The sequence below is a fragment of the Carica papaya genome, chromosome 6, assembly GCF_054855325.1.
Source record: "Carica papaya isolate Zhongbai chromosome 6, ASM5485532v1, whole genome shotgun sequence".
In the NCBI taxonomy this organism is placed as follows: domain Eukaryota; kingdom Viridiplantae; phylum Streptophyta; class Magnoliopsida; order Brassicales; family Caricaceae; genus Carica; species Carica papaya.
In genome coordinates, this window is record NC_142314.1 from 9,305,272 (window position 1) to 9,328,428 (window position 23,157).

Consider the following 23,157-nt stretch of genomic DNA (forward strand, 5'->3'; position numbering starts at 1 on the left):
AGAAAACATACAATTTGGATGTAGTTCTTCAAAATGTATTTCTTATAATAAATTATTTATATTTATATTTTTACATTATAGACTCCATTAATTACTCCGGGATATAAGTGAAACCTACTCGTACAAATCTCATTGTACACTGGTAATTGTTCTAAATTTAATTTTGGGTATAAAAAAATTCTCTCTACCATCTGTTTAATTGTTCAATGAGAAATAATATCAATCCATAAATATTTGTATGTATTTTATTTATCCTGTTAATTTTGTTGGTATTTCTATCAATCATGATTAATCTTATTAACTTGGCTTGAATTTTATTAATCATGGTATCACATAATCCAACTCCACCTATATATATATATATATATATAAATATGCAAGTAGTAACATTTAGTTTCTATAGGAGGGGAAAAATATGCTTAAATATCTTGGAAATTTTATTAACCAACTAAATATAATAATTTACTGTGAAAGTGATGTGTAAAACTTTCTGAGAAGATTGGAAAAAAAGTAAAGTTCTTTGTCAATCTAATCCAATCAAATATTCACAACTACTCATTTTTAACTAGAGAACAACATCTATTGAACACCGAACATTCCCCTTTGGAGAAATCGAGAGGTTTGTTCGGCGTATTGGATGAAAAATGCAAATCTTTCTTTCCCTTTCTTCTTTACTTAGTTCAGATGAACACTTTTTTGGTAGTCCTCCAATCCATCTTCTTCCTCATGGAAGCAAGGAATGAGAATGCTTGAGAAGGTTGTTAAGAGGCTGGTTTCCTTGAGCTTTACACAATAGATTCTTCACACTTTCTGTCACCTGTTTTTTTTTTTTTTTTTTTTTTTATAAACACAAAATACTAATTATCTATAGTTAATTAGTATTAATAAATACGTTTTGCATGCATTAATTAATTATTAATTAAATTTAACCTTGCCTAAACTTCCTCTTGTATAGGGTACACTTCTTTGATATCCAAGAGAGGTTGAAGGAGATTTCCTGGTCATTGCTTCTTCTGACCTGCATGGTAATCTTCCAATAGCATTGTTTCTACTACTGCTTCTTGTTGTCATCCTTGGAGAGCTCTGCTGTGGCCATTTACCACTCAGTACGCTTGGAAGGCTGGACTCCTAATATAATTTTAATTAAATTAAGTAAATTTAATTCTAAAACTAATCAACCTTTAAATTTTCACATATCTCTAATTGTAATCAACACTTTCAAATACAGATTATGGATCTAATGACTGAGCAGGATTCCCCTGTTTTAAATGAACATACCAAGAAGAGAACAGTTGCACAGTGCTTGAGGACCTCCAAGTTCATCCGAACATCATCAAGGCTCCTGGGTGTGATCATCAGCCAATCTAAGTAATTTTTTCTTTAGAGACAAGGCAGAAATTATGCTTACAAAGAATCAACAATACCTGTGCTTCTGCTCTCCAAGTCCGAAGTATGTAGCCAAACTTGCCATCTGTACATATACATATATATGGGTAGAATTTACGTCAATTTTTGTTTCTCATGAATGAATATTCAAGGAGACTAAATGCAAGATTCCTTCATATACTTTTATCAGTATAATGATAATTTATAATAGTAGGCTAGGCCTTTTACAGATTAGAGTAATGACATGGCATGAAAGGATTTGCTGAAGCTCTGAATGATAAATTAAGAACCAGAACTGTAAGAAAGAAAAACACACACCTTCATATTACCAGCTCTCCTGCCAAATTTCTCAGTCAGCACACCTAAAGAATCAATTATTCCAACAGGAACAGGTGCAGGCTTGCCAATCTCAGCGAAGGCCTCCTTGATGCGAATGCAGTCAAATCTTCGAATATTATGGCCTGCCCAGATTCTGCCATGCAGAATGCTATATATCTTCTCTGCAACTTGCTCAAACTCAGGTGCATCTACTATGGCATCTCTTGTTATCCCTCCAAAACGACCAGACCTCAATGCCACAACAGACAAGTCTTTGGGTTTTATGAGAGTAGTGAAGCTCTCGAGCTCAATCAGCTTATGTGGGCAAACTATAATAGAACCAAACTCCAACACCCAGAAACGTTGTCCGGCTCTGTTGGGTACATTGGTTTCCAAGTCAAAGAAGACAATCCCTGTGTTGCCTTCAATAGTGCATGAGCTAGAGCTAGAGGCCTCCATTTCAAGTTGCTAACTGGTTTTGATTTCTGAGTTTCGGTAATCTCAATTGCCTTTTTGATCATGTTATAATAAATAATGAAGGAAGACTGAAGAGGGAAAAGGAATGGAATTCTTCTTACATGAGACCGATTTTCTTGTAGTTCAAGTCAAGATTTTAAGGTTTGATGTAGGAAGGGTGCTTAGCTTCTAGGAGATGTGTTAAGCAAAGCAATTCCAAGTAGGCAGGAAAATGATTGTGTAAGGCCAAGAAATCCATTTTCTCGTGTCTTTTTCCAGTTTGCTTTTGGAGGAGAAAGAAACCTTTTTGGAAACCTCTCAGGTTTCTTCGCCAGTGAGGCTACAGTTATTGAATAGGTTGAAACAGCTAAAGCATATAATAGGGCATTGATTCCCTGCCCTTTTCCATAATATACCTTAAAATTCGATTACGATAAAAAGAAAATTATGCTATAATATTTGGATTATATGCTTTAATAGGCAAGAAATTTTCAGGCAACAAAATTTGAGCTTGTTGTATTCTTGCGTACAGAGGAAAACAGAGGAAATAGCAGTGTCACAAGAAGGGGTCTGCTAGCATTTCCTAGTTTTAACTTAGGAAGAGTTCACATCTTCTTATAAATTGTCCAGCACTATAACGATAAACAAGCCACGACGTAAACAGGAAACGAACAAACCTTGATAAATAACATGCAACTTCATTCAAAATCATTATTGAGAAAAATACACAGTTCAGGACACAAAAATAGAAACCTTGGCAGTAGTCACTGTCAATGCTACACAGTAACAGCAGGATTGAGTGAGATAAGAGCTTTCTTAATTCTCTCCACAGCGGCCTGTAGGTTGGTCAAAGATGCTGCATATGATATGCGGATGCAGCTGTCTTCTCCAAATGCATTTCCAGGAACCAGTGCAACCTGTAAATAGATGAACACAACTAAATTAATCACAAAATAATCATAGAGCTTTACACCATAATATTTTAAGATACTGTTATGCTAATATTATGGTATATTGGAGAATAAATTATGCGTTAGGTGACAAGTGTATTGAGATAAAAAGGTCAGTATGTGTTATGTGTAAAATGATGTCTTAAGGGTGGACATATATATCGGGGAGAACAAGTTTAGATAAGGGCAAGGGGATAGTTAATTCTGGAAATAACTTCCGAGTAATTACTCTTTCTCTAGTGAAAATAAGTGCTGCGTACTTTCTCACTTAACAAGCTCATATTATTAACAAAATCCCATGATAAAATCCATAAGTCAAGACCGTAACAATTTGGTATCAAAGCCAATTGCTATGGAGGAATTGCACACTATGATTGAAAAATTTCTGCACATTTATCAAGAAGATAGAGGACAATATAAATTGATGCTTGAATTTTTAGCAGGAAGAACGGAGGAACTATTGGCTAGAACTGTCCCGAAAGAGTCTAGTGAAGGAAGCAGCCAAGAGGATCACAACCAATCGCACAGCAAAGAGGCTACTAAATCCACGGCATGCTATCTGCATAAGGAAGAAAAATTCCTGCCTGAGCAGGCCCCTTTGCATGCACCATGCAGCCTTGCACATGCATCTCTGCACGCTCAACGCGAACCAGCAGCAGCAGGGAACCACCAGCATGCTGAGCTCCCCTTTCTGCCTCGTTACACCAAACTAGAAATTTTCCATTTTGACAGTTCCAACAAAGAACAAAATCTTGAAATTCCAGCATTGCTAGAAGCAGAAACTTCAGTGGCGGCAGCAATATGCGTTTGAGGAGAAGCACAATTTTCCAGAAGGGGAGTAATGTTATGGGTAACATTAAGGTGTATTAACGAGAATAAATGATGTGTTAAGCAGGTAGGAAAGCGTATTAAGGAAAATAGGTCAGTGTGTTTTATGCATAAAATGACGTGTTAAGTGTGGACACGTATATTAGGGAAAACAACTTTAGACAAGGACAAAGGGGTAGTTAATTCTGGAAATAACTTTCAGATAAATACTCTGTCTTGTATAAATACACGTTGTCTTCCTAACAAATATTTAGGCAAGAAGAAATTTATAAAAAAGTGTTGAATACTTTCTTACTCAAGATATCATTAGGCTCTTTCTTAATGAGTCGATGCCATTACCAAAAAATCAGAGATCATTGAATTTTCTCTTAACGAACCCATACCATTAATTAAATCCCAAAATGGGATCCGTGACTCAGAACCATAATAGGTACCAAACAAATTCATTAGTTCACTAAAACTAGTGTGTTCTTTTATTTTCTCCCATTGTGATCTAACTTTAGATTATGAAAATGCCAAGAATATAAGCCATTTATGGTTTATATTTATTTCTGAAAGACAAATAGGGCATACCTGAGCCTTCTCCAGTAGGTACCGGCAAAGTGACTCAGAATTCTCAATTACATCGAAGTCTTTGGCCTCAGCTCCATAGTAAGCACTGAAATCTATGAAGAGATAGAAAGCTCCCTACAAGGAAAGATGGTTGAACTTAGAAGTGATGAAGAAATGGAACAGCATTTGCAAGTAAAATTGAGCTATGTAGTACCTGAGGTTCTGATATCTTAACACCTTCCAATTCACTAAAGCTGTTAACCAAGAAATCTCGCCTCTCCCTAAATGCTGTCACCATATTAGAAACTGCTTGCCCGCCTGCATATCCCAAACCTAAGGCAGCAACTCCTGCTTTCTGTGATATACTACTGGCACCTGAAGTGAACTGAAACATCATGACACAATCAGCTAAAGCTTGTAGTTTGTAAAGCAAAAGCATTGATATTTACAGGAAGTTGAATGCATAAACACATTGATACATGTGCACACATACATACACAAAACAAGTATATTGGTATCCATTATGACTGCAAAGATAAATCAGAAATTTAAATATTTATTTCTCAATCATTTGAAACCTGCTCCATTACATCAGTCTCACGAAAATTCACATAAATAAGAGCTCAGAAAATTTTTTCATCTATTTTCGGTGCTTGTCTATTTCTCTCTACTACCCTCAACATTCTAGACATGTTAATTTCTTGTCAAGAACCAGGATAAAATCACACTGACACATCCTGACATGCTTGTATCATATAACTCTTGACCCACTTCTCTCTTGCTTTCCTTTTCTCCTAGATCACAGCATGGCCACATGGCTTGCTCAACATCTTAACTATTCTAATATGTCCATGTAATTCCACGATTATGTTGAGGACTTAGAGATCTCAAATTTCAACTTTTATGAGTGTGATATTAGAACAAAGTTTAAATCTTCGCTTCCCCAATGTAACTAAACTAAAGCAAAATTTTTGCAATATAGAGAAGCGCCCGTACATGCACAGGATGTATTTGTACACGAAAGATACATGATAGATGGGAATTTACTAAACATAGAATTAGAGGTGCCATTTGGAATTGATGTTATTTACCTGGCTTTGGAGTTTGTTACATGCTGAAACAAAGTGTTTAGGCCCAGCAAGATATCCAAGTCGCCAACCAGTCATTGCAAAAGACTACACATAGCACCCTTAAATGTCAAATCCTCAATGTTCCTAGCTAGGTTGTCTTACAACCTCAATGAAATTAGACACGGATACCAATTAACTACGGGATAACGTTCAATCTAAATTTCAGTAGAAGCAATTAATTGTACCTTGGAAAATCCATTAACTGTCAATGTTCTCTCCCACATGCCTGGCAAAGAAGCAAAGCTAGTGTGAGTTGCTGGTGAATAAATTATGTGTTCATATATTTCATCCGATAGCACCTGAAGAAAAAAACACAAAAAAAATGTTCAGAACTTAAGAGTTAAGTGGAGTACAGGACCTAAGAGCTCAAGTTCAGGAATTATACCAGAAGCCTGGGATGCTTTGCCACAACCTGTGCAATTTCTTCAAGCAATTTCTTGGGATAAACAGATCCAGTAGGGTTGGATGGAGAACAAAGAATCAGAAGTCTCGATTTTTCACTGAGTTTGGATTCAAGATGTTTTGGGTCCAACAAAAAGTTCTCCGAGATAAGTGTTGGAAGTATAACAGGCGTTGCATCTGCGAGCCTTGCAATTTCTGGGTAACTCACCCAATATGGAGCAGGAATTATAACCTGAAGGATAAAGAGTGTTTTTTGTACATGTAAGCCACCTCTATCAGTAGAGGAACTAGTGAGAACCTACATCACCAGCATCCTTAATCTACACTTCTCAGAGTACGCCATATTTAAGTGAAATATAACCAACAATAAATGTCTACATTTCCATGCAGGAAAAGAAGATCTTGTTTCCACAATAAAAGAGAGTTGTTAAGCTTGCCATTGTTACATGTCATCTTCCTTCGCATATTGGTCATCTTGTTGACTCCATGCCATTTCATAATGAGATAATGAAGGTTATGATTGCTTTTTCTCTCAGCTCTGTTGTTTTTCTATTTTAGGAGCAAGGTGATTGCAGAAATTGTTAAGCATTAAATGATAGCTGATTACAACTGCCAATGCAGATACGTTAACGTATCCATTGCCAACTAAAGAACTTCTGCACCAATAACTCACCTCATCTCCAGGGGAACAAACCGCAAGCACTGCTTGCAGTATACTCTGTTTAGCTCCATTGCTAACCAAAATTTGATCTGGTGTATACAAGATTCCATTTTCCTCTGCAACAATTGAAAGAATAAAAAAGAAATAGTAAACTTTTCATTCTTATCTAAAGAATACTAATTGTATCAATTGAGTCTTAAAGGTACCATATAAGCTTACCTTTCAGCTTATTACATATTGCTGACCGGAGTTCCATAGTACCTGCATTTGGAGTGTACCTCGTGTAACCTTCACGAATTGCATTTATTCCAGCCTTAAATAACAACATTAGATAACAAATAAAATACTTGCACACAGTGGAATAACTAGAGAAAGCAAGAACAGACAACAGAAATTGATAACTCAGAATACTAAACGTAAGAAATACCTGAGCTATAACAGCTGGTGTGTCAAAATCAGGTTCTCCAGCAGCTAACCTGATCACTGGGACACCAGCTTGTGCAAGAGCAGTTGCCTGGTCAGTTATAGCCACTGTCTTTGAAGGCTTTACAGAATTAACTCTCGGACTAAGAGAGATATCAACTTCCATTTGGTCAAACCCACTACTCTCTGCCTTTGATACTGCACTTATTCTAGACAATGGTGCTGGTGTAGTAGTGTCACAAGATCTATCAATACATCCACAGTTACAAGCTAAAGTGCATGTCTGAATGCATGGACGGATGAAGCATTGAATAAAAGACAGTCAACATCTATTGCTCCATTAGAAAGGTATATAATGATAGTTAAACATATAGAAGAAGGGTTCAATTTGAACATTCCACAGTACTCAATTTCGCACAATGTTTGAGAAATAATAAGGCAACAGGATAAGGCAACAGAATAGCAATTTCATCTATTCACACATTTGCCAACAGTAGAAGGAGAAAAATGCATTATTCCAAACAGTACAAGAGAGATTCATGCAGGGATTAATCAAAACATTTGAGGTAGCTGTGCCGCTTCAACAACACTAGAAGTATAGTGATGTACATAACCAATCACAATGTAATTTACCTACATGATCATATTAGAGCAAGCTGAGCACCAGTGATTGCCATAAGAAAAGAGTGATGGCAGCATCAGGGTCTTCAGTAGCTGCATGCAACACTACTTTTCTAGAGAGAACCACAATGATAATGGTCACTGAGAAAATGTAACCAAACTAGCTCTAGTTTGGTTCCGTCCCGTCTTAGTTAACCAACTCTAAACTTACACCCTAATTGGCAAATAAATAGTCGTCCAGAAAATTATCATGACCATATAAACCGTACAGTTAGTGATCTCTAAAACGGACAGTTTGCAAAGATCCCATTTAACTTTCATGTAGAACCTAAGCTAAGTAGCCAGTTCTGGCTTACATTAGCAAAATCCTCTATCCTAATCACGTTTGTTAATATACATCAACACCATATGTCAACCTCAAAAATGGGTCAGCTTGCAAATATCCCAATTAAGTTTCATGTGGCAAACCCACTTGTGCTTTAGATTAGAAATTTCAATATACTAATCACTTATGTTAATCTACAATAACACTTAACCTTTTGCGTAAAAGGTTAGAAATTTATATGACAGGAACGGAGATTTTCCCGCAATTACCTTACTTTTTACCAATGGATCATCTTAAAGATTGAAAACGATTCTACACAAATTGATACTGTTGAAGTTAAAACAAATTGTTGATTGATTGAAGCCCAAAATGATTACAGAAACAAAAATGGAAAATGAAATTAAGCATCCTCTTCTCAAATTCTTCGCCGTTTCTTCAAATATTCAAACTAGCAGTAAATCATACAGCATTCGAGTTACCAGAATAGTTACACAAACAAAAACGTTTAGAAAGGGAGAAGAGAGAGCAAAAGCTATACTTGAGTGAAAGACCGTGAGATTGGTGAGAATGGAAGGAAATGGATCCGGAGCTTTCAGAACCCGGACCAAGTCCAGCAAATCTGCGTCTGATACGAAGAACAGCAGTAGTTGCAGGGCTTTGGAGGTAGGTTGCCATTTGGGTAAGAGAGAATTAGAATTAGGTGGGATCCAATTTCTCGAGTGGACTCCAATTCACGCACTCCGAAGAAAACAAAATATTTTTAAAGACAGAGGAAAACGTTGGGGTTGGTGAGAAAAGTAGAAAAAAGGAATTGAAACTTAAGTCTGGTCGTTGGCTGCTTTCAATCGGAGGATGAAGGGTAAAGAACAGGGATTTATATACAAATCTGTATGTCACTGTTTGAAATTTCGAAGTATTTATCATATTACACTTTTTAAATTTCCTAAGAAGAAAATTTTAATGATTCCCTAAACCACATGAAAAAAAATGAGCCCCATTTAGTGGTAAAGATATTTTTAATTTATTTCATTAGCTTATTTATATGTGCACATAAAATATATGTTCCTATGATTATGTATTATATTAAATATAATTTTAAATCTTATTATCTAAATATTATTTTCTTTTTAATTATTACTATATGTATTTGCATAGATATATAATAAAATATATTTTTCACTCGGGTATTTTTGCCTTTTGACTCCTCGAGAGTTGATGGTTTGATATGCAAAGTTGCATCTGGACCGTCAATTCACAATCTGAAGTTGTGGATCGTGAAACGGACGGTAGATGATTGACTTTTGGAGTGTTGGTGAAGCTGGGGTGGACCCAATTCTACAAAACCTACTACTACAACCTCCTCACTTCAGTTAACCCACCCACCCCCTTGAAAGTGATTACATTTAGGGGACAAAATATTTTCTAATATTATACCAAATGAAATGTTTAATCTTTTTAGCTTCTTTTTTTTTTTTTTAAACTACTCATCTCCACAATCACTTTTTAAGTATAATATTTCATTTTCTAATAATCATATATTCATATGTATATATAATTAAAAAAAAAATTATTTCCATACACTAAACCATATTGTTGAATTTTCTTTGAAAAATTAAATCAAGTATTCCTTTTATCAAATGTCAAGAGAAAGACAACTGAGTTATAATGGAGAGATGTGCATGTTTGTGTATCCAGAGCCCAGCCTCATACCTTTGGACCTTGTTGCTACAATTTGAACGGACATAATTACATTATCAAGGTTAAAAGGGAATCCCAAGGCATTCCCGCAACGATCCTCCTCAGTAGGCACCACACTTTTAGCCGAACAGCGTAGTTTGCATCATCTGGAGAACCACAATTATCTTTTTCACCATGATTCTTGCAAGAAATACAAACTGCGCGATGAAATTGCAAAAATTATTATTAAAAAGTACAAATAAATAAATGGAAATAACACAGCTGCTACTAGTTCATTCGTCTTAACCTGAAATCAATCTAGATTTCAAATCCATGATTCCAAGGCAATAAAAGCTTCTAAACTTCTATTGCATATCTAGGGATGTAACTACATATCCCTCCAGATATTTGAGATGCTTAACCATTCATTATGGCTTCTATTCTTTTTTTTTTTTTGGTGACTTGTAAGCCAAGAAGAAGACTAGATTCTTATAGCCTTTTTTCTCAGCTTATAAGCCATTAACTTACAAGCTAAAATGAGCGAAAACACTCTTGTGGCTTTTCTTTGTCAAATAAAGTATAATGTTTATCTGGCACCAAATTAAACTTGCTCTGGGTTTATTCAAAGTTGAATTCATTAAGAGGAACACTAAAATGAAAGAGCAAATCCTAAAAGAATTTCAAACATTAATGCACAACAATTCCTTCAAGAGAATCCAAAAACAGTTATATTCACTTCTGTAAATAAGAAGAATAATACATATCAACCACATTGCTATCAATTATTTCAGTCATGTAGAAGCCCATGGTGGGTTAGGCAGAGGAGTGGGGCTAACACATACCAAATAGGAAATTCTACAGATACAACAATTATTTCCTCCTGTTTTTCTGTGCGCAAAAAAGATAAGATACACATGCAGATATATATATATATATATATATATTATACACACGTACCTTATGGTGTTTGTGTTTCAGCATGCATCTTATAGGTATTTCGGTCGTGTTAATTAAAAGATAGGTGCATGTGCAATGCATGTGCAGTGTTTGTTTGTGTTGTATTATGTATGGATTTATTAAATAGAGAAAACAGAGAGTTGGTTGCCTGGAATTAGCTTCCAGGGTAATGGCTTCTAAGTGCTTCTTCTTCATGATGGAAAAAAACTCTTTGCTGTTGCTGTTCAGTTTTATCAAGACAAACTTGTTAGAAATTTTTTTTTGAATATTTTAAACTCTATGAGAGAATTGGGTTCTCTCTTTACAAATTCATAATATTAATAAAAACTCATAATTATATTCTACTAAGGGACCCTAACAATCTACTTGCTCAAATAAATGACAGTAAGCAAATGCATAAGTACCCAAGCCAAAATATTCCCAGGAAAATTGTTTATCTTTACCTTGAGTTCTGATCAAGGTTCCAAGTGACCTAAAAAATACCTAGCCTAATATGAAAACCGAGGAGTAACAAATCCAAGATGTTTGTCTGGTCCAATTACTCTATCAAAGCTGCTGAATGTGCAAAAAAACAGACATGGCAAGAGAAGCACAAGGAGAGGTCTGAGGCATCACATTTTGAGCTACAACCCCTAGTAATCTGGTTTAATCTGAATTAAGAGATTATATTCATTTTTCCTTTATATGTTACTTGAGAAGATTCCATCTCCGTTCTCTTTTTATGTTATGCATTATTTCTTGTTTTTGAAATTAGTCGAGGTAGCATATATGAATCGATAGGGAAATTGTAAGTGGTAAGTCTGAATTCCAATTATTATCGTTAAACTACGGAATCAGCGCTGATTTTGTCCCTCTACCATTCGTATTTCTTCCTAAGTCATCTCAGTTCTTCTGCTTACTTTCTCTCAAAATTCCCCCGCATTCTCAAATTCTCTCACTAATCTTTTATAATCTTGGAACCAAAGCCTACTTCTCAACAATGCTCTCTATTCTCTCTTCTGTTGTACTCCTTCTCTCTTTGATTCTTCCTTTGCTTGGAGTTCAAACTCAATCATATTATAATCTATCAATCTTCTGAAATTCCAAAATGAATATTAATACCCTTAGCATAAATACCAGCTTGAACATTAAGCTGCTGCGCAAGACAGCCAACAACAGCCGACAAAAAAATTTGATGAGCCATGAATTGAGCTCCAAACTCTCCCCTTAAGGTATCTCCTCTATCTAATTGTGGATATGTTGAAGGTATATCAACAAAGCAAAAAAAGTAAAAATGTGGATGATTACAGAGACCATGGAAACCCAGGAAATGATTGTGGTGATGTCTTTGTAAGAAAGGAAAACTTTCTTAGGCTTTGTGGGGACTTCTATGGAGGACGGACATGCTAAAGTAAAAAGGAAAATTGTGGTCAACCATATAAAAAATGAAAGTACAGTTGAAAATAAATTGGAGAAGTATGCACACCAGATGTTTGAGAAAAATCCAATATTAACAGTTCATGCTTTTCGCTTTATCTTCCTATTTCAGCAACTACTGTCATTTTCTGCTCCCAGCCAGCTTCTTAATGTTGTTACGAGGTCAAAATTTTCGAATCAAGCTGCTCCAGTCACTTCAATTCTTACAATTAAAAAAGCTGGACAATCTCATATTACCTACCTTTTAGAACATGTAGATTATCTCAACTCTTGAAGGAGTTAGGATATTGATAGAGGAAGACTTACAGTTGGAGAAATATGCATTATATGTGCACAAAAATTTTATCAAAGAATGTGTTGTAGAATATATGATCAATTTATGTGGAAAACTTAATCTGGTTTGACGGGTATAGTGGAGGTTGTAAAACCTGTGATGGTTGAGAAGGTTGATGAAATTGAGTAGAAGGGTCAAGCCTGTAAAACTAGCTGAGAAGAAAGGTGGTTTGATGAATGAGAATCAGGTGTTTCTCAAAATTCCTCAACCAAAATTGCCTGAGACTGTGTAATTTGAGGCAAGATTGTGCCATTGCGTGACATCTTGGAACCAGCGACCATGAGCTGGATTAAAAATTCAATTAAAATCAAGACCTATTCTTGAAAGGAGATTGTTCTCTTAAAAAGCAATTAAATTTGGGATGCAACAGTCGTAGTGCTTTACCAAGGGACACTTGGGTATACATTATATATCACCTTTATAAATCATTGCTGCTTAAACTTATCAAGTGGAGTCTAATGAAATAGGCAAATCCAGTCATTGGTGAACGGGGTACAAGTTCTTGTCATATGGACTATTTTTTGAAGCAGTTAGACTCTCTTGGATTCTCTGGGGTGCAAAACTTTCCAAATGTAGGACATTTTTTATAGAAATTAAAAGAAGCTCTAAAAGAGAAAGGAATAGGATATGGTCTTGAGGTTCAGATAATTGAAAAAGCACATGGAAAAGATCTCTTCATAAACCCATATGCTTGCAACCAAAATGAAGCTGCAGAAATGGCAAAAGCTGGTGCAGTGGGTAACCTATCTCCAGATGAAGTAACCAGGGAGGACACTATGCTCTCACTTTTCAGATTCTTTCCTCAGGGAGAAGGAAAATTTTCGAGAGAGATTGTCAAGTCCAGTTACTCTATTGAAGCTGTTGTCCAGAAAAATAGATGTGGCACGAGAAGCACAAGGAGAACTCTGAGCTGTCATAGTTTGAGCTAAAACCTCTAATAATGCAGTTTATATGAGTTAAGGGGCTATAATTATTTTTTTTTTTTATGTTACTCGAGAAGATTCCATCTCCATTCTCTTTTTCTGTTATGCATTGTTTCTTGTTTCCGAAATTAGTGGAGGAAGCAATATATGAATCAATGGGGAAATTGCAAGTGCTAAGTCTGAATTTCAATCATTACCAATATAATAGTGAGTCAGCACTGATTTTTCCTCTTTCTGTTCTTATTTCTTCCTTCCTCATCTCTGTTCTTCTGCTTACTTTCTCTCAAAATTCTTCTGCTTACTTTCTCTTAAAATTCTTCTGCAATTTTCAATTTCTCTCTCTAATCTTTTGCAATCTCAATTATATATCGAAGGTTCCTGACAAGGGATAACAAACGAAAAGATCAAGGACTATGAACTGCTTCAGCATGTGATAATTGTTGTTTGTAAAACCAACAATGCAGTACCAGTATCGAAGCAGTATCAGTGCTAATTTAGCAAGACCAAAGACAACAATGGAGTTGATGATGTAGCCTTTAATAGGAGAATCTTCATACATCATACTATACACACATACAAAGTTCATTTCGTTTTGGTTTTGCTTTTCCCCCATTTAGGGTAATGAACATTGACAATAAACTTCAGCATTCCTCAGCTTGAGTTTGCTAGATGGTCAATCTGAACAATTCCAAATTTATTCCCGGAACTAATGACTCCTATGGTTTTTTCTTTTTCAAATGAATATTTGAAGGCAAGGGTAGTAGCTATTTCATCCCAACAAGACAAGTGAATTCATGTGATCAGGAATTCCAACATAACAAAATAGAATCAGAAAACTTCGCAAACTTGCCCTATCAAACAATATGATAGATATTGATATCAATCCTAGTTAAGAAAATGTGAAATAATTGTTTAACCATCAAACTGGAGAAGACATCAAATTAACATTTATGCCAATAATTGGCATTTGCAATGATAATTTATTCAATAAGTGAGAAGGATAGATAAATCCTACTTAACGGCAGGAGTATAAGGTACCAAACATATACACAGCTGATATTAACTTCTTTGCAAAAACTATTGGTTACAGCTAGGCCTGACTATGCTTAAACGTTTCAAACTTTTAAGAAATAGACAGATCAAAATATCCCATCTCTTAGACTTTCACACAGTTATCATTTTTGTCAGGCTTCTAAACTTATGTTTCGTAATAAGATATCTTATGCGCAAGAACAATATGCACAAAAATTGACCAAACAAACGTGAGTCCAAGACGATACCTCATAGCCTGGTGCAAGAGGAATCAAAATCATCCGGAGCAACCCGAGCAATCCAATTGCTCAAGGTCTTCTTAATATCTACGTGATTAACATAAGCCAATTCATACATACTACACAAATTGATAACCAGGGTCTCATTCAAAGCCATCGTAGGGACTCTCTCCAAAGCATTCTCCAGTACCTTTATCGAATCCGATAAATCCCTCAGATACATCAAGCAAAGAGCCTTGTTGTTGATGGCAATAACATCTGCATAATCTCTCTCAATACATTCATCATACTCCCTCACAGCAGACACATAATCCTTCCCTACCAAATACACCAATGCCTTGTTCCTATTCACAAGGTTCCTAAACTCCACCTCACTCAACAACCCATTACCATTCCCTTCGCTTAACATCTTCTCAACTCGACCGAAGGAGCTCTTGGCTCCCTCTAAATCACCAATCTGCATCTGTATATACCCAAGTTTGGAAATCATAACTGGGTCTGATAAATCTCGGCTAATCAACTCTTTAATCAAATTTAAGCATACTCCAAACTCCTTTTGACCCAAATGAAACCCCGTTAAGCAATGCATAACGAAAACTTCCCTTCTCTCCCACACATTGACGGAAACGTCTAAATTTTTCGATTCTTTCTCTTTAATCTTCTCTCGCACGAAATCAAGCAAAGTGTAAAGGCGATCCAATCCTTCTTGCCGATTGCCGAGCTTTATCGGGATCAAGGCGTAGAGCCACCGAAGAGTGAAGGGAACCATGGAGCCGGTCCGGCTCGGGTAAATCTCGGGATATGATTGGTACTGATACTGGGAGCTACCAAAGTCGTGGAGGGAATCGAGCTCTTGGGATGCCTCGGCGAAACGGCATAATTTTGAGAGAGCAAGGATCTTGAAGCTGATGTAGGTGAGGCGGTCATGGGGCTTGGAAAGGACGGAGAGGGAGAGAGCTTGAGTGACCTTTTCAAGGATGGTGAGCCAGGAGCCGCGGGTGGCTAGGTCCTGGAGTGTGTCAAGCTCGTGGGTCACGTCGTTGAGGGAACCGAACTGGCTAGTCAGTGGGTCCGTCGTGGCGTTGGCTGAGATGGCGGCGGTTTCCGTTTGGGGTTCAGTAGAGTCCGGTTCCATGGCCGTGCTGAGTGGCTTTAGCGGGCGAGTTCGAGTCAGAGATCAGAAAGCTGACCGTTTGGCAACTTCCGTTGCAGAAGGAAACACAAACTGTTGTCAGCATAAAAACTTGGGGCCCATGAGAAAATGGGCCTTACTTGAAGAATAAATCAATATGAAAATTAGATGAATGTCTTAATTGAGAAAATAATAGTAACAAAACCATCTTAGTAGAGAAAGAAATATGCCTCCTATTTTCAACTATTTAATTTCAATTTTTACAAAATAATATCTTCCAAAAAAAAATAGTTTTTTTATTATTAACATAAACATTGTTTTTAAATAACACTTATTTTTAAAATTATTGAATAAAGTTTGAGACGAATAATGAATAAAAACACCAGTACCTATGCAATCAAATTCAAAACAAGTATGCAAACGATTAAAAATAAAAGTAATTCATGAAAGTGATATAAAAATAAGACTGCAAGTAAATTAATATATCTAAATATATATATATATAGTACTACTATCATATCATTTATACTTATCTTAAACACAACTGTTAGTTAAATCTAGTGATAATCGAATTAAAAAAAGAGTTTGAATCGAATTAAAATCGATGAAATAATTAATTTTTAAAAAATTATGTTGAACAAATCAAAAATTAAATTAAAAAATGAAATAAGTATTCATGAAATTGTTAATTGGGCTATTTTGCTACGACTGCGTGAATCCTTTGGAGAAAACAAAATGAATACATCCACAATGATGACCAAGAGGTCCATTATTCATGCTTCTATGAGATTCTTCATATGGCTCTTAAGGCTAGATGATTTGTGTCAAACAGGATCTTATTAACCTGTTTTCTTTTTCTTGTTCTTCTTATTTTTTGATATCACTGCCAAATGAGCACTCTTTATCATCTCAGATTTGAGCTTTTTCTCTTCTTGGACACAGTGTGAAATGAGCTCATTCAGATTTCAAGATTCCTTCTGACAGTTGTATGTCACCTTGAAATGCTTGAACTATGGTGGAATAGAAATCAAAACAAAGTACACAAGTACTTCTTTTGACATATTCACTCTAAGTGCCTTGAGTTTTGCATGCACATGTGACATCTTCATTATATGTTATGTGATGTTTTTATTTCCTTTATACCTCGTAGAAACAAGAGTTGATAGAAATGTACATGTCTCGGCCTTATTACTTATGGCGAAATGTTGTTTTAGAAAATAAAGAAAATCTCTAGCTGTTTGATCTCATCGGACATAATGTCTCGAAAAACTTTTGAAATGACTTGTTCCATAATCAACATACTAATATAGTTTGATCGATCCATCTTTCAAACTTTTTATTTTCCTCAAGAATATTGTCATGAGTAATATGATCATATTGATCAACCTGTAAAGCCCAATTTAGATCCATAACTCTAAGCACAAGTCAAAGATTATTCTTCCATTGCTTGAAGTTTGTGTCGTTCATCACTGGGATGAAATTCACATTCATGGTGATACTCCCAGCAGTAAAGGAATTGAACAGATAACATACATAAACAAGTTAATTAATCAATACTCACATAAAACAAATTAATTTTAAATAAAGGTATATCTCATCTCAAGATACCGAGCACTCTGTTAACATTATATCTTTGGACATAATATTAATTTGTAAGTGGTACATTTTAATAGTAATCAAATACAGATTATAAAAATATATCAAATAATAAATTTTCTTCTGAGCCGATTTAAAATTCACATGTTCTATTGAATAATTGTCACGTATTTACTATCACAAATAGGAATGCAAACATGTTAAATATTAACTTTCATTAGGGTCGATTAACATTCACATAAAGTACACTAATACAACCATTTATATTATGAAATAAATAAATTATCTATAAGAGATGTTATTTTTATGACATGTTGTGTAAATCGATATATTTCAATATGTATATACACATATCAATAATTAAATTCAAAATCAAAACTAAATTAGAAAGAAAATCAATAATAGAAATGATCAAAAAATACTTTAAAAAATTTAATTCTTTTTTTTTGTTAAAAAGTAGACCGTGTTCGATCAAAGTCAACATTGATGGTTGATCGGTCAAACATTGATCATTGACCAGTCAACTTCCGGTCAGGTCAAGCGGGTCGGGTATTAGACAGGTCCTGGGCGGGTCAATCCAACCTGAAACTCGTCTGCACTATGGGCCACGCATAAGCGGGCCTCCTTTCTTTTCCTTCTTTTCTTCCTTTTCTTTTTGGACCTGAACCCATATAACTTCATATTAAAACTTAAAAAAAACCTCCTAAGAAAACCATTTTGGGCCTTCGACTCGAAGCCCAACCAAAATATTTGTTTTTTTTCTTCTTTCTCACGCCCCGAAGGCGTTTGGGTTGCTTCTGTAATGGCCGGAAAAATTTGGCTGTTATGCGCATGATTCGACCGTCGTTTCGACTGCCGAATGGTTGCGTGACTGGGCTGAGCCTCTTCAGCTGCAGATCTGGCCAGGTTTTCACATTTCTTCTTTGTATGCGATAGCCATGGCTGCCACTCAGTTTTCTTCTTCATGCAGCAGCAGTCGGTCGTTGCTTTTCTTTCTTCTACTGCGGTGATATTTGCAGCACACTCTATTTCTTCATGCAGCGACTTCGGCCGCATCTTCCTTTGAAGAATTTCATTCATGTATATGTATATACACACATATATATATATATTTCTAATCTTAAATCCTGAATCCAAAATTTAAAATAAAAAAAAATTATATATAAAAAATTCAATTACGAGAAGAAAAGCTCTGATATCAATTGTTAAAAAATCAAACTAAATTTTATAAATCTAAATATGTAATTTCATACTAAATTAATAAAGAATGATAAACGAAAATGTACATGGATCATCGCATCGCAGAAGATTTAATTGCGTTTTGCAGTAGATATTTCTAAATTAATACACAATTTCAAAAATTATTTTTTTTTGGTGACAAAATTTCAAAAAAATAAAGTAGCCCACGTGTGATTCGGATACTATGACCACCTATTTATATCGATATAATTTTGCATTTTCTATTTTGACCATTATAAAATAAAAAATTACAAAAATAGTATCTGCACATATTAAACCCAAACGTAAGTTCAATGTATTCATAAATCGATAGTCTAATATGCATACATTAAACTCATTTGTTAAAAAGACTCAATAAATAAAAATTAGATGGACTTCTTGTTAAAATTAAAATTTATTATTTTAAATCAAAAATAATGAAAGTAACAGAAAGGAGATAATAGAGTAATAATATAATGTGTTTTTTTATCACTTCTCTTCTCTAAAATCAACATCAACAATTTGGTCAATAATGAAAATGCATAAAATTGTTTAAATTTAACAAAAGTATTATATTTACTTTAATACGAGTCGAGTTTACAAAGACATTTGCATAAAAAAAATAAATAAATAGGAAAAAGTAAAAGGAAAATATTTTAAGAATTTCTCAAAAAAAAAAAAAGAAAAGAAAATTTAAGAAAAGAGAGACTCCATCAACTAATTTTCGTTGTAGAGTAGAGTTTAACGTGTTCATGTAACCTTGCTTCTAAATGGCAGCTTCCAAGTAATTCATTTGTAGCATTTGACTTTTTTTTTTTTTTTTTTTCATTGATAATTATTTTTATAGATGAAGTAAAATTTTCACAAGTATACAAAAGGATAAATACAGAACTTGCCTACAGTCTTCGACATTCTGAGATATGCTTAGAATCAATCTAATCATTTTCTATTAGTTGTTCTCTTATTACCCACTAGAAAATCAAAATTAAAAACAAAAAACAAAAATCCTTCATATATGTGCAAAAGGAAATTTGAGAAAAGAAAAATGGTAGAGTCAAAGGAATTAATTAGATGATAATATATATATTTATAGGGTAATTTGATTAAGTTAATTATAGATGTCTATAAACTTGTCTGTAACTTATACAAAATCAAATATCGTTCACGTACAATATAAATATTTTTTCAAAAAATAAAATTTCCATCATATAATTCATGGCTAGTAATTTTAAAATTGAAGATATAAGTATAATATTAAGACTTTAGAGTCTCCGTACATATACTTAATTATATATAATTAAGAGTGATAAAATATATGCATCTCATGTTTAAGTGAGTTATGTTAATATATACCGTAAGTGATTACTATTTTTAGTCTGTATACAATTTGTTTATATTAAATTTATATATTATTATAATATATTTTATGATATGTGTGATTCTCTATGTGTAATTATTTATGTATTTATAATCAAATGGATTTTTAAGTGTATTTATATATTTGACAAATTTACGTGTTTATAACTGAACTTCGAAGGGTCTAAAGGCATCTAACTAAATGACCCTAATTTGTTTAAGCTACACGGGAATTTGCTCAATTTTGTATCTAAATGTGTCGCGTAAATAAATTATATCGAAGTTTGTTTATCCTATAAGTAATACTGTAAAAATAAATATTTTATTTTTTCTTGTTAATTTTTTATAAATAGTCAACATTTGTTACCTTGACCTTTTCCTGGTTCCTTCAATTCCAAGGGAAAAACAGCTTTCATTCAATCGTTGTTTATTCAATTAGTTGTTTTGTTTATAGTATTATAGTCCACCATATAACAAGCTCTAATATCTTTTTTTTTTTTTATTGCTTTTCAAATTTAGCTAACTGGCTTCCAGCCACCTTCGTTTTTATCAACTACGCATATGTCTCTCTGTATGTATGGTATAAATGTGTGTGTGTGTGTGTGTGTGTGTATATATATGTAGAATAAATGCCAGATCATTTGAACCTAAACCTAAAGGAAACCAGATGCCCTATTAATCTCTTGGCCACTACAAGATTTATGCAAAACAATCTTTAATCTAAGAAAGAAACTGAGCAACCAATCACTACCCAACTCAGTTCGTAGTTTTAAAGACTCCTCGTGAGTCATCAGAGCTACGGGTATGGAGTTCAGAGACAACAACACGGTGTTTTCTCGACTCTGTAGAAGAAAAATATTATTGGCTCTCTTTTTCGTTTTCTATTTGATAAATATCTCGCTTGCTGAAGCTAAAATCCGCCGCTATAAATGGGAAGTGAAGTACGAGTACAAATCACCCGATTGCCTCAAGAAACTGGTTATCACCGTTAATGGAGTAACTCCAGGACCCACCATTGAAGCAGAGGAAGGTGACACCATTATAGTTGAGCTTAAGAACAGTTTGTTGACCGAGAATGTAGCAATCCACTGGCATGGAATTAGACAGGTGAAAATTAATAAATGATTTAATCTTTCCAGATTCCGAGCTTTCAAGGTGATCATCAATGGAGTTTTGATTATTTTCTTCGTGGGTGTTTGTGTTCCTATTTACAGATTGGAACCCCCTGGTTTGACGGAACAGAAGGTGTAACTCAGTGTCCAATCCTGCCTGGAGATAACTTCACTTACCAGTTTGTTGTCGACAGAGTAAGTCATACTTAATTATACACTAATTTTAGGGGAATTATGCAGTAATAGTTAATTAACTTTTTGATTTGGTTAATTAATCTAGCCTGGGACGTACTTATATCATGCTCATTATGGGATGCAAAGAGAATCCGGATTGTACGGAGCAATTCGCGTTGCAGACAGAAAACCAGAACCATTAACATATGATCATGACAAGATAATCATCCTCAATGATTGGTACCATAAAAGCACCTACGAACAAGCCGCTGGCCTCTCTTCAATACCCTTTCAGTGGGTTGGGGAGCCTCAGGTAAATTCCTATCTATACATGCATATATGTATATTTACACGCACATAAGTATACTATATATGTATGGCCTTACAGGGTTCTTAATGTTCTGTGGTTGTGAATAATTTCAGTCGCTACTAATACACGGAAGAGGAAGATTCAACTGTTCTAGACTGGCTTCTTCGAGCTTTGACTCAGGTGTCTGCAACATGACAAGCCCTGATTGTTCACCGTATTTACTGAGAGTGATTCCTGGACAAACTTATCGGCTGAGGATCGGCAGCTTGACGGCTCTCTCGGCTCTCAGCTTCCAAATAGAGGGTCACAACATGACTGTCGTTGAAGCAGATGGACACTACGTCGATCCATTTGTAGTTCAAAACCTGTTTATCTACTCCGGCGAGACATACTCTGTCTTAGTAAACTCCGATCAGGACCCATCACGGAATTACTGGATGACTTCCAATATTGTGAGTCGAACTTCAGAGAAGACACCGGCAGGTTTAGCCGTTTTCAATTACTACCCAAACCATCCTCGCCGGTTACCTCCAACGAACCCACCGCCGGGTCCGGCCTGGAACAATACCACACCCCGGTTCGAACAGAGCCTCAAAATCAAAGCTCGCCAAGGCTTCGTAATCCCACCTCCACAAACACCAAACAGAGTCATCGTCTTCCTCAACACCCAAAATAGAGTCAACGGCTTCATGCGCTGGTCCGTCAACAATGTCTCATACAATATGCCGCACACCCCTTACCTTATCGCTCTGAAAGAGAACATGACCGATGATTTCGATCAGAACCCACCACCGGACGGCTACGATTTTGTTAACTACGACATATTTAAGAAACCCGCCAACCCGAATGCTACAACCAGTACCGGGATTTACCGGCTGCAGTTAAATTCAACGGTGGATGTTATACTGCAAAACGCGAACATGATAGAGCAGGGTTTCAGCGAGACTCATCCATGGCACTTACATGGGCATGATTTCTGGGTATTGGGCTATGGGTTAGGGAAGTTTGACATGTTCAGTGATTCAAATAAGTACAATTTGGCGAACCCGATAATGAAAAACACAGTGCCGGTGCATCCTTACGGGTGGACGGCGCTTCGATTTCGAGCAGATAACCCCGGCGTCTGGGCTTTCCATTGCCATATTGAATCTCATTTCTTCATGGGCATGGGGGTTGTGTTGGAAGAAGGGGTAGAGATGGTGGGGAAGTTGCCGTCTTCCATTATGGGCTGTGGAGCAACTAAACAGTAATGGGTGAAGTAATTCAGGTACAGGTAAATATTTTCTGACCGTCGTAAAAGATATACAAAGGTGTTAAACAACAATCCTTTTGTGTGGGTAATCGTCGTTATTATAATTTTTTTTCTACAGATTTTTCCTGTAATATAATTACTTAGTTTGTAGAATAGGCAAAATTTTATTTGTAGTTGACTACTGTTTTCTTCCTACCAATTGTAATTGTTTAATAGAAAATTGCGAAGTACTTGTTTTTTTTTTTTTTATTCTTCCATTCTCTATCACAAGTTCTTCAACCAAGGATGTTCAGTTTGAGTTCATTATTTGGTTACTGTTTAACAGTAATTATCTTATGTAAAAGATACATAATTAGTGGGATAGCTTTAGTTAATTT

General features: G+C 35.2%; 4 protein-coding genes across 8 annotated transcripts; 1 reads left to right on the forward strand and 3 right to left on the reverse strand.

The window, feature by feature from the left end:
- Positions 1-416: 416 nt before the first annotated feature.
- Positions 417-2,687, reverse strand: LOC110818914 (Polynucleotidyl transferase, ribonuclease H-like superfamily protein). Of its 3 annotated transcripts, none has more exons than XM_088221834.1 (5): positions 1,705-2,687; positions 1,425-1,471; positions 1,279-1,342; positions 936-1,128; positions 417-817 (listed from the first exon to the last, which is right to left on the reverse strand). In XM_088221834.1, the coding sequence occupies exons 1-5, from the start codon at positions 2,161-2,163 to the stop codon at positions 786-788; spliced, it is 795 nt and encodes a 264-aa protein (XP_088077960.1). In that variant the 5' UTR covers positions 2,164-2,687; the 3' UTR covers positions 417-785. The 3 variants fall into 3 exon arrangements, with proteins under 3 accessions (XP_088077960.1, XP_088077959.1, XP_088077961.1); XM_088221833.1 differs by having other exon boundaries at positions 931-1,128; XM_088221835.1 differs by lacking the exon at positions 417-817 and having other exon boundaries at positions 1,084-1,120.
- Positions 2,688-2,838: 151 nt separating this feature from the next.
- Positions 2,839-8,919, reverse strand: AAT (aspartate aminotransferase). Of its 2 annotated transcripts, none has more exons than XM_088221831.1 (10): positions 8,591-8,919; positions 7,111-7,351; positions 6,903-6,996; positions 6,696-6,799; positions 6,006-6,254; positions 5,806-5,919; positions 5,582-5,665; positions 4,705-4,875; positions 4,512-4,625; positions 2,839-3,077 (listed from the first exon to the last, which is right to left on the reverse strand). In XM_088221831.1, exons 1-10 carry the CDS (start codon positions 8,725-8,727, stop codon positions 2,937-2,939), a joined length of 1,449 nt encoding a protein of 482 aa, XP_088077957.1. In that variant the 5' UTR covers positions 8,728-8,919; the 3' UTR covers positions 2,839-2,936. The 2 variants fall into 2 exon arrangements, with proteins under 2 accessions (XP_088077957.1, XP_088077958.1); XM_088221832.1 differs by having other exon boundaries at positions 7,111-7,389; positions 8,591-8,731.
- A 723-nt stretch (positions 8,920-9,642) lies between these two features.
- Positions 9,643-15,859, reverse strand: LOC110819029 (Tetratricopeptide repeat (TPR)-like superfamily protein). 2 transcript variants are annotated; one of them, XR_002540604.2, is made up of 3 exons: positions 14,640-15,859; positions 13,557-13,737; positions 9,643-9,947 (listed from the first exon to the last, which is right to left on the reverse strand). XR_002540604.2 is itself a non-coding variant. In XM_022048109.2 (2 exons), the coding sequence occupies exon 1, from the start codon at positions 15,763-15,765 to the stop codon at positions 14,641-14,643; it is 1,125 nt and encodes a 374-aa protein (XP_021903801.1). In that variant the 5' UTR covers positions 15,766-15,859; the 3' UTR covers positions 9,643-9,947; position 14,640. The 2 variants fall into 2 exon arrangements, 1 of the variants encoding a protein (XP_021903801.1); XM_022048109.2 differs by lacking the exon at positions 13,557-13,737.
- Positions 15,860-20,558: 4,699 nt separating this feature from the next.
- On the forward strand, positions 20,559-23,154 carry LOC110819110 (Cupredoxin superfamily protein). The gene is made up of 4 exons (XM_088206256.1): positions 20,559-21,039; positions 21,147-21,239; positions 21,325-21,531; positions 21,642-23,154. The coding sequence occupies exons 1-4, from the start codon at positions 20,737-20,739 to the stop codon at positions 22,776-22,778; spliced, it is 1,740 nt and encodes a 579-aa protein (XP_088062382.1). The 5' UTR covers positions 20,559-20,736; the 3' UTR covers positions 22,779-23,154.
- Positions 23,155-23,157: the final 3 nt, after the last annotated feature.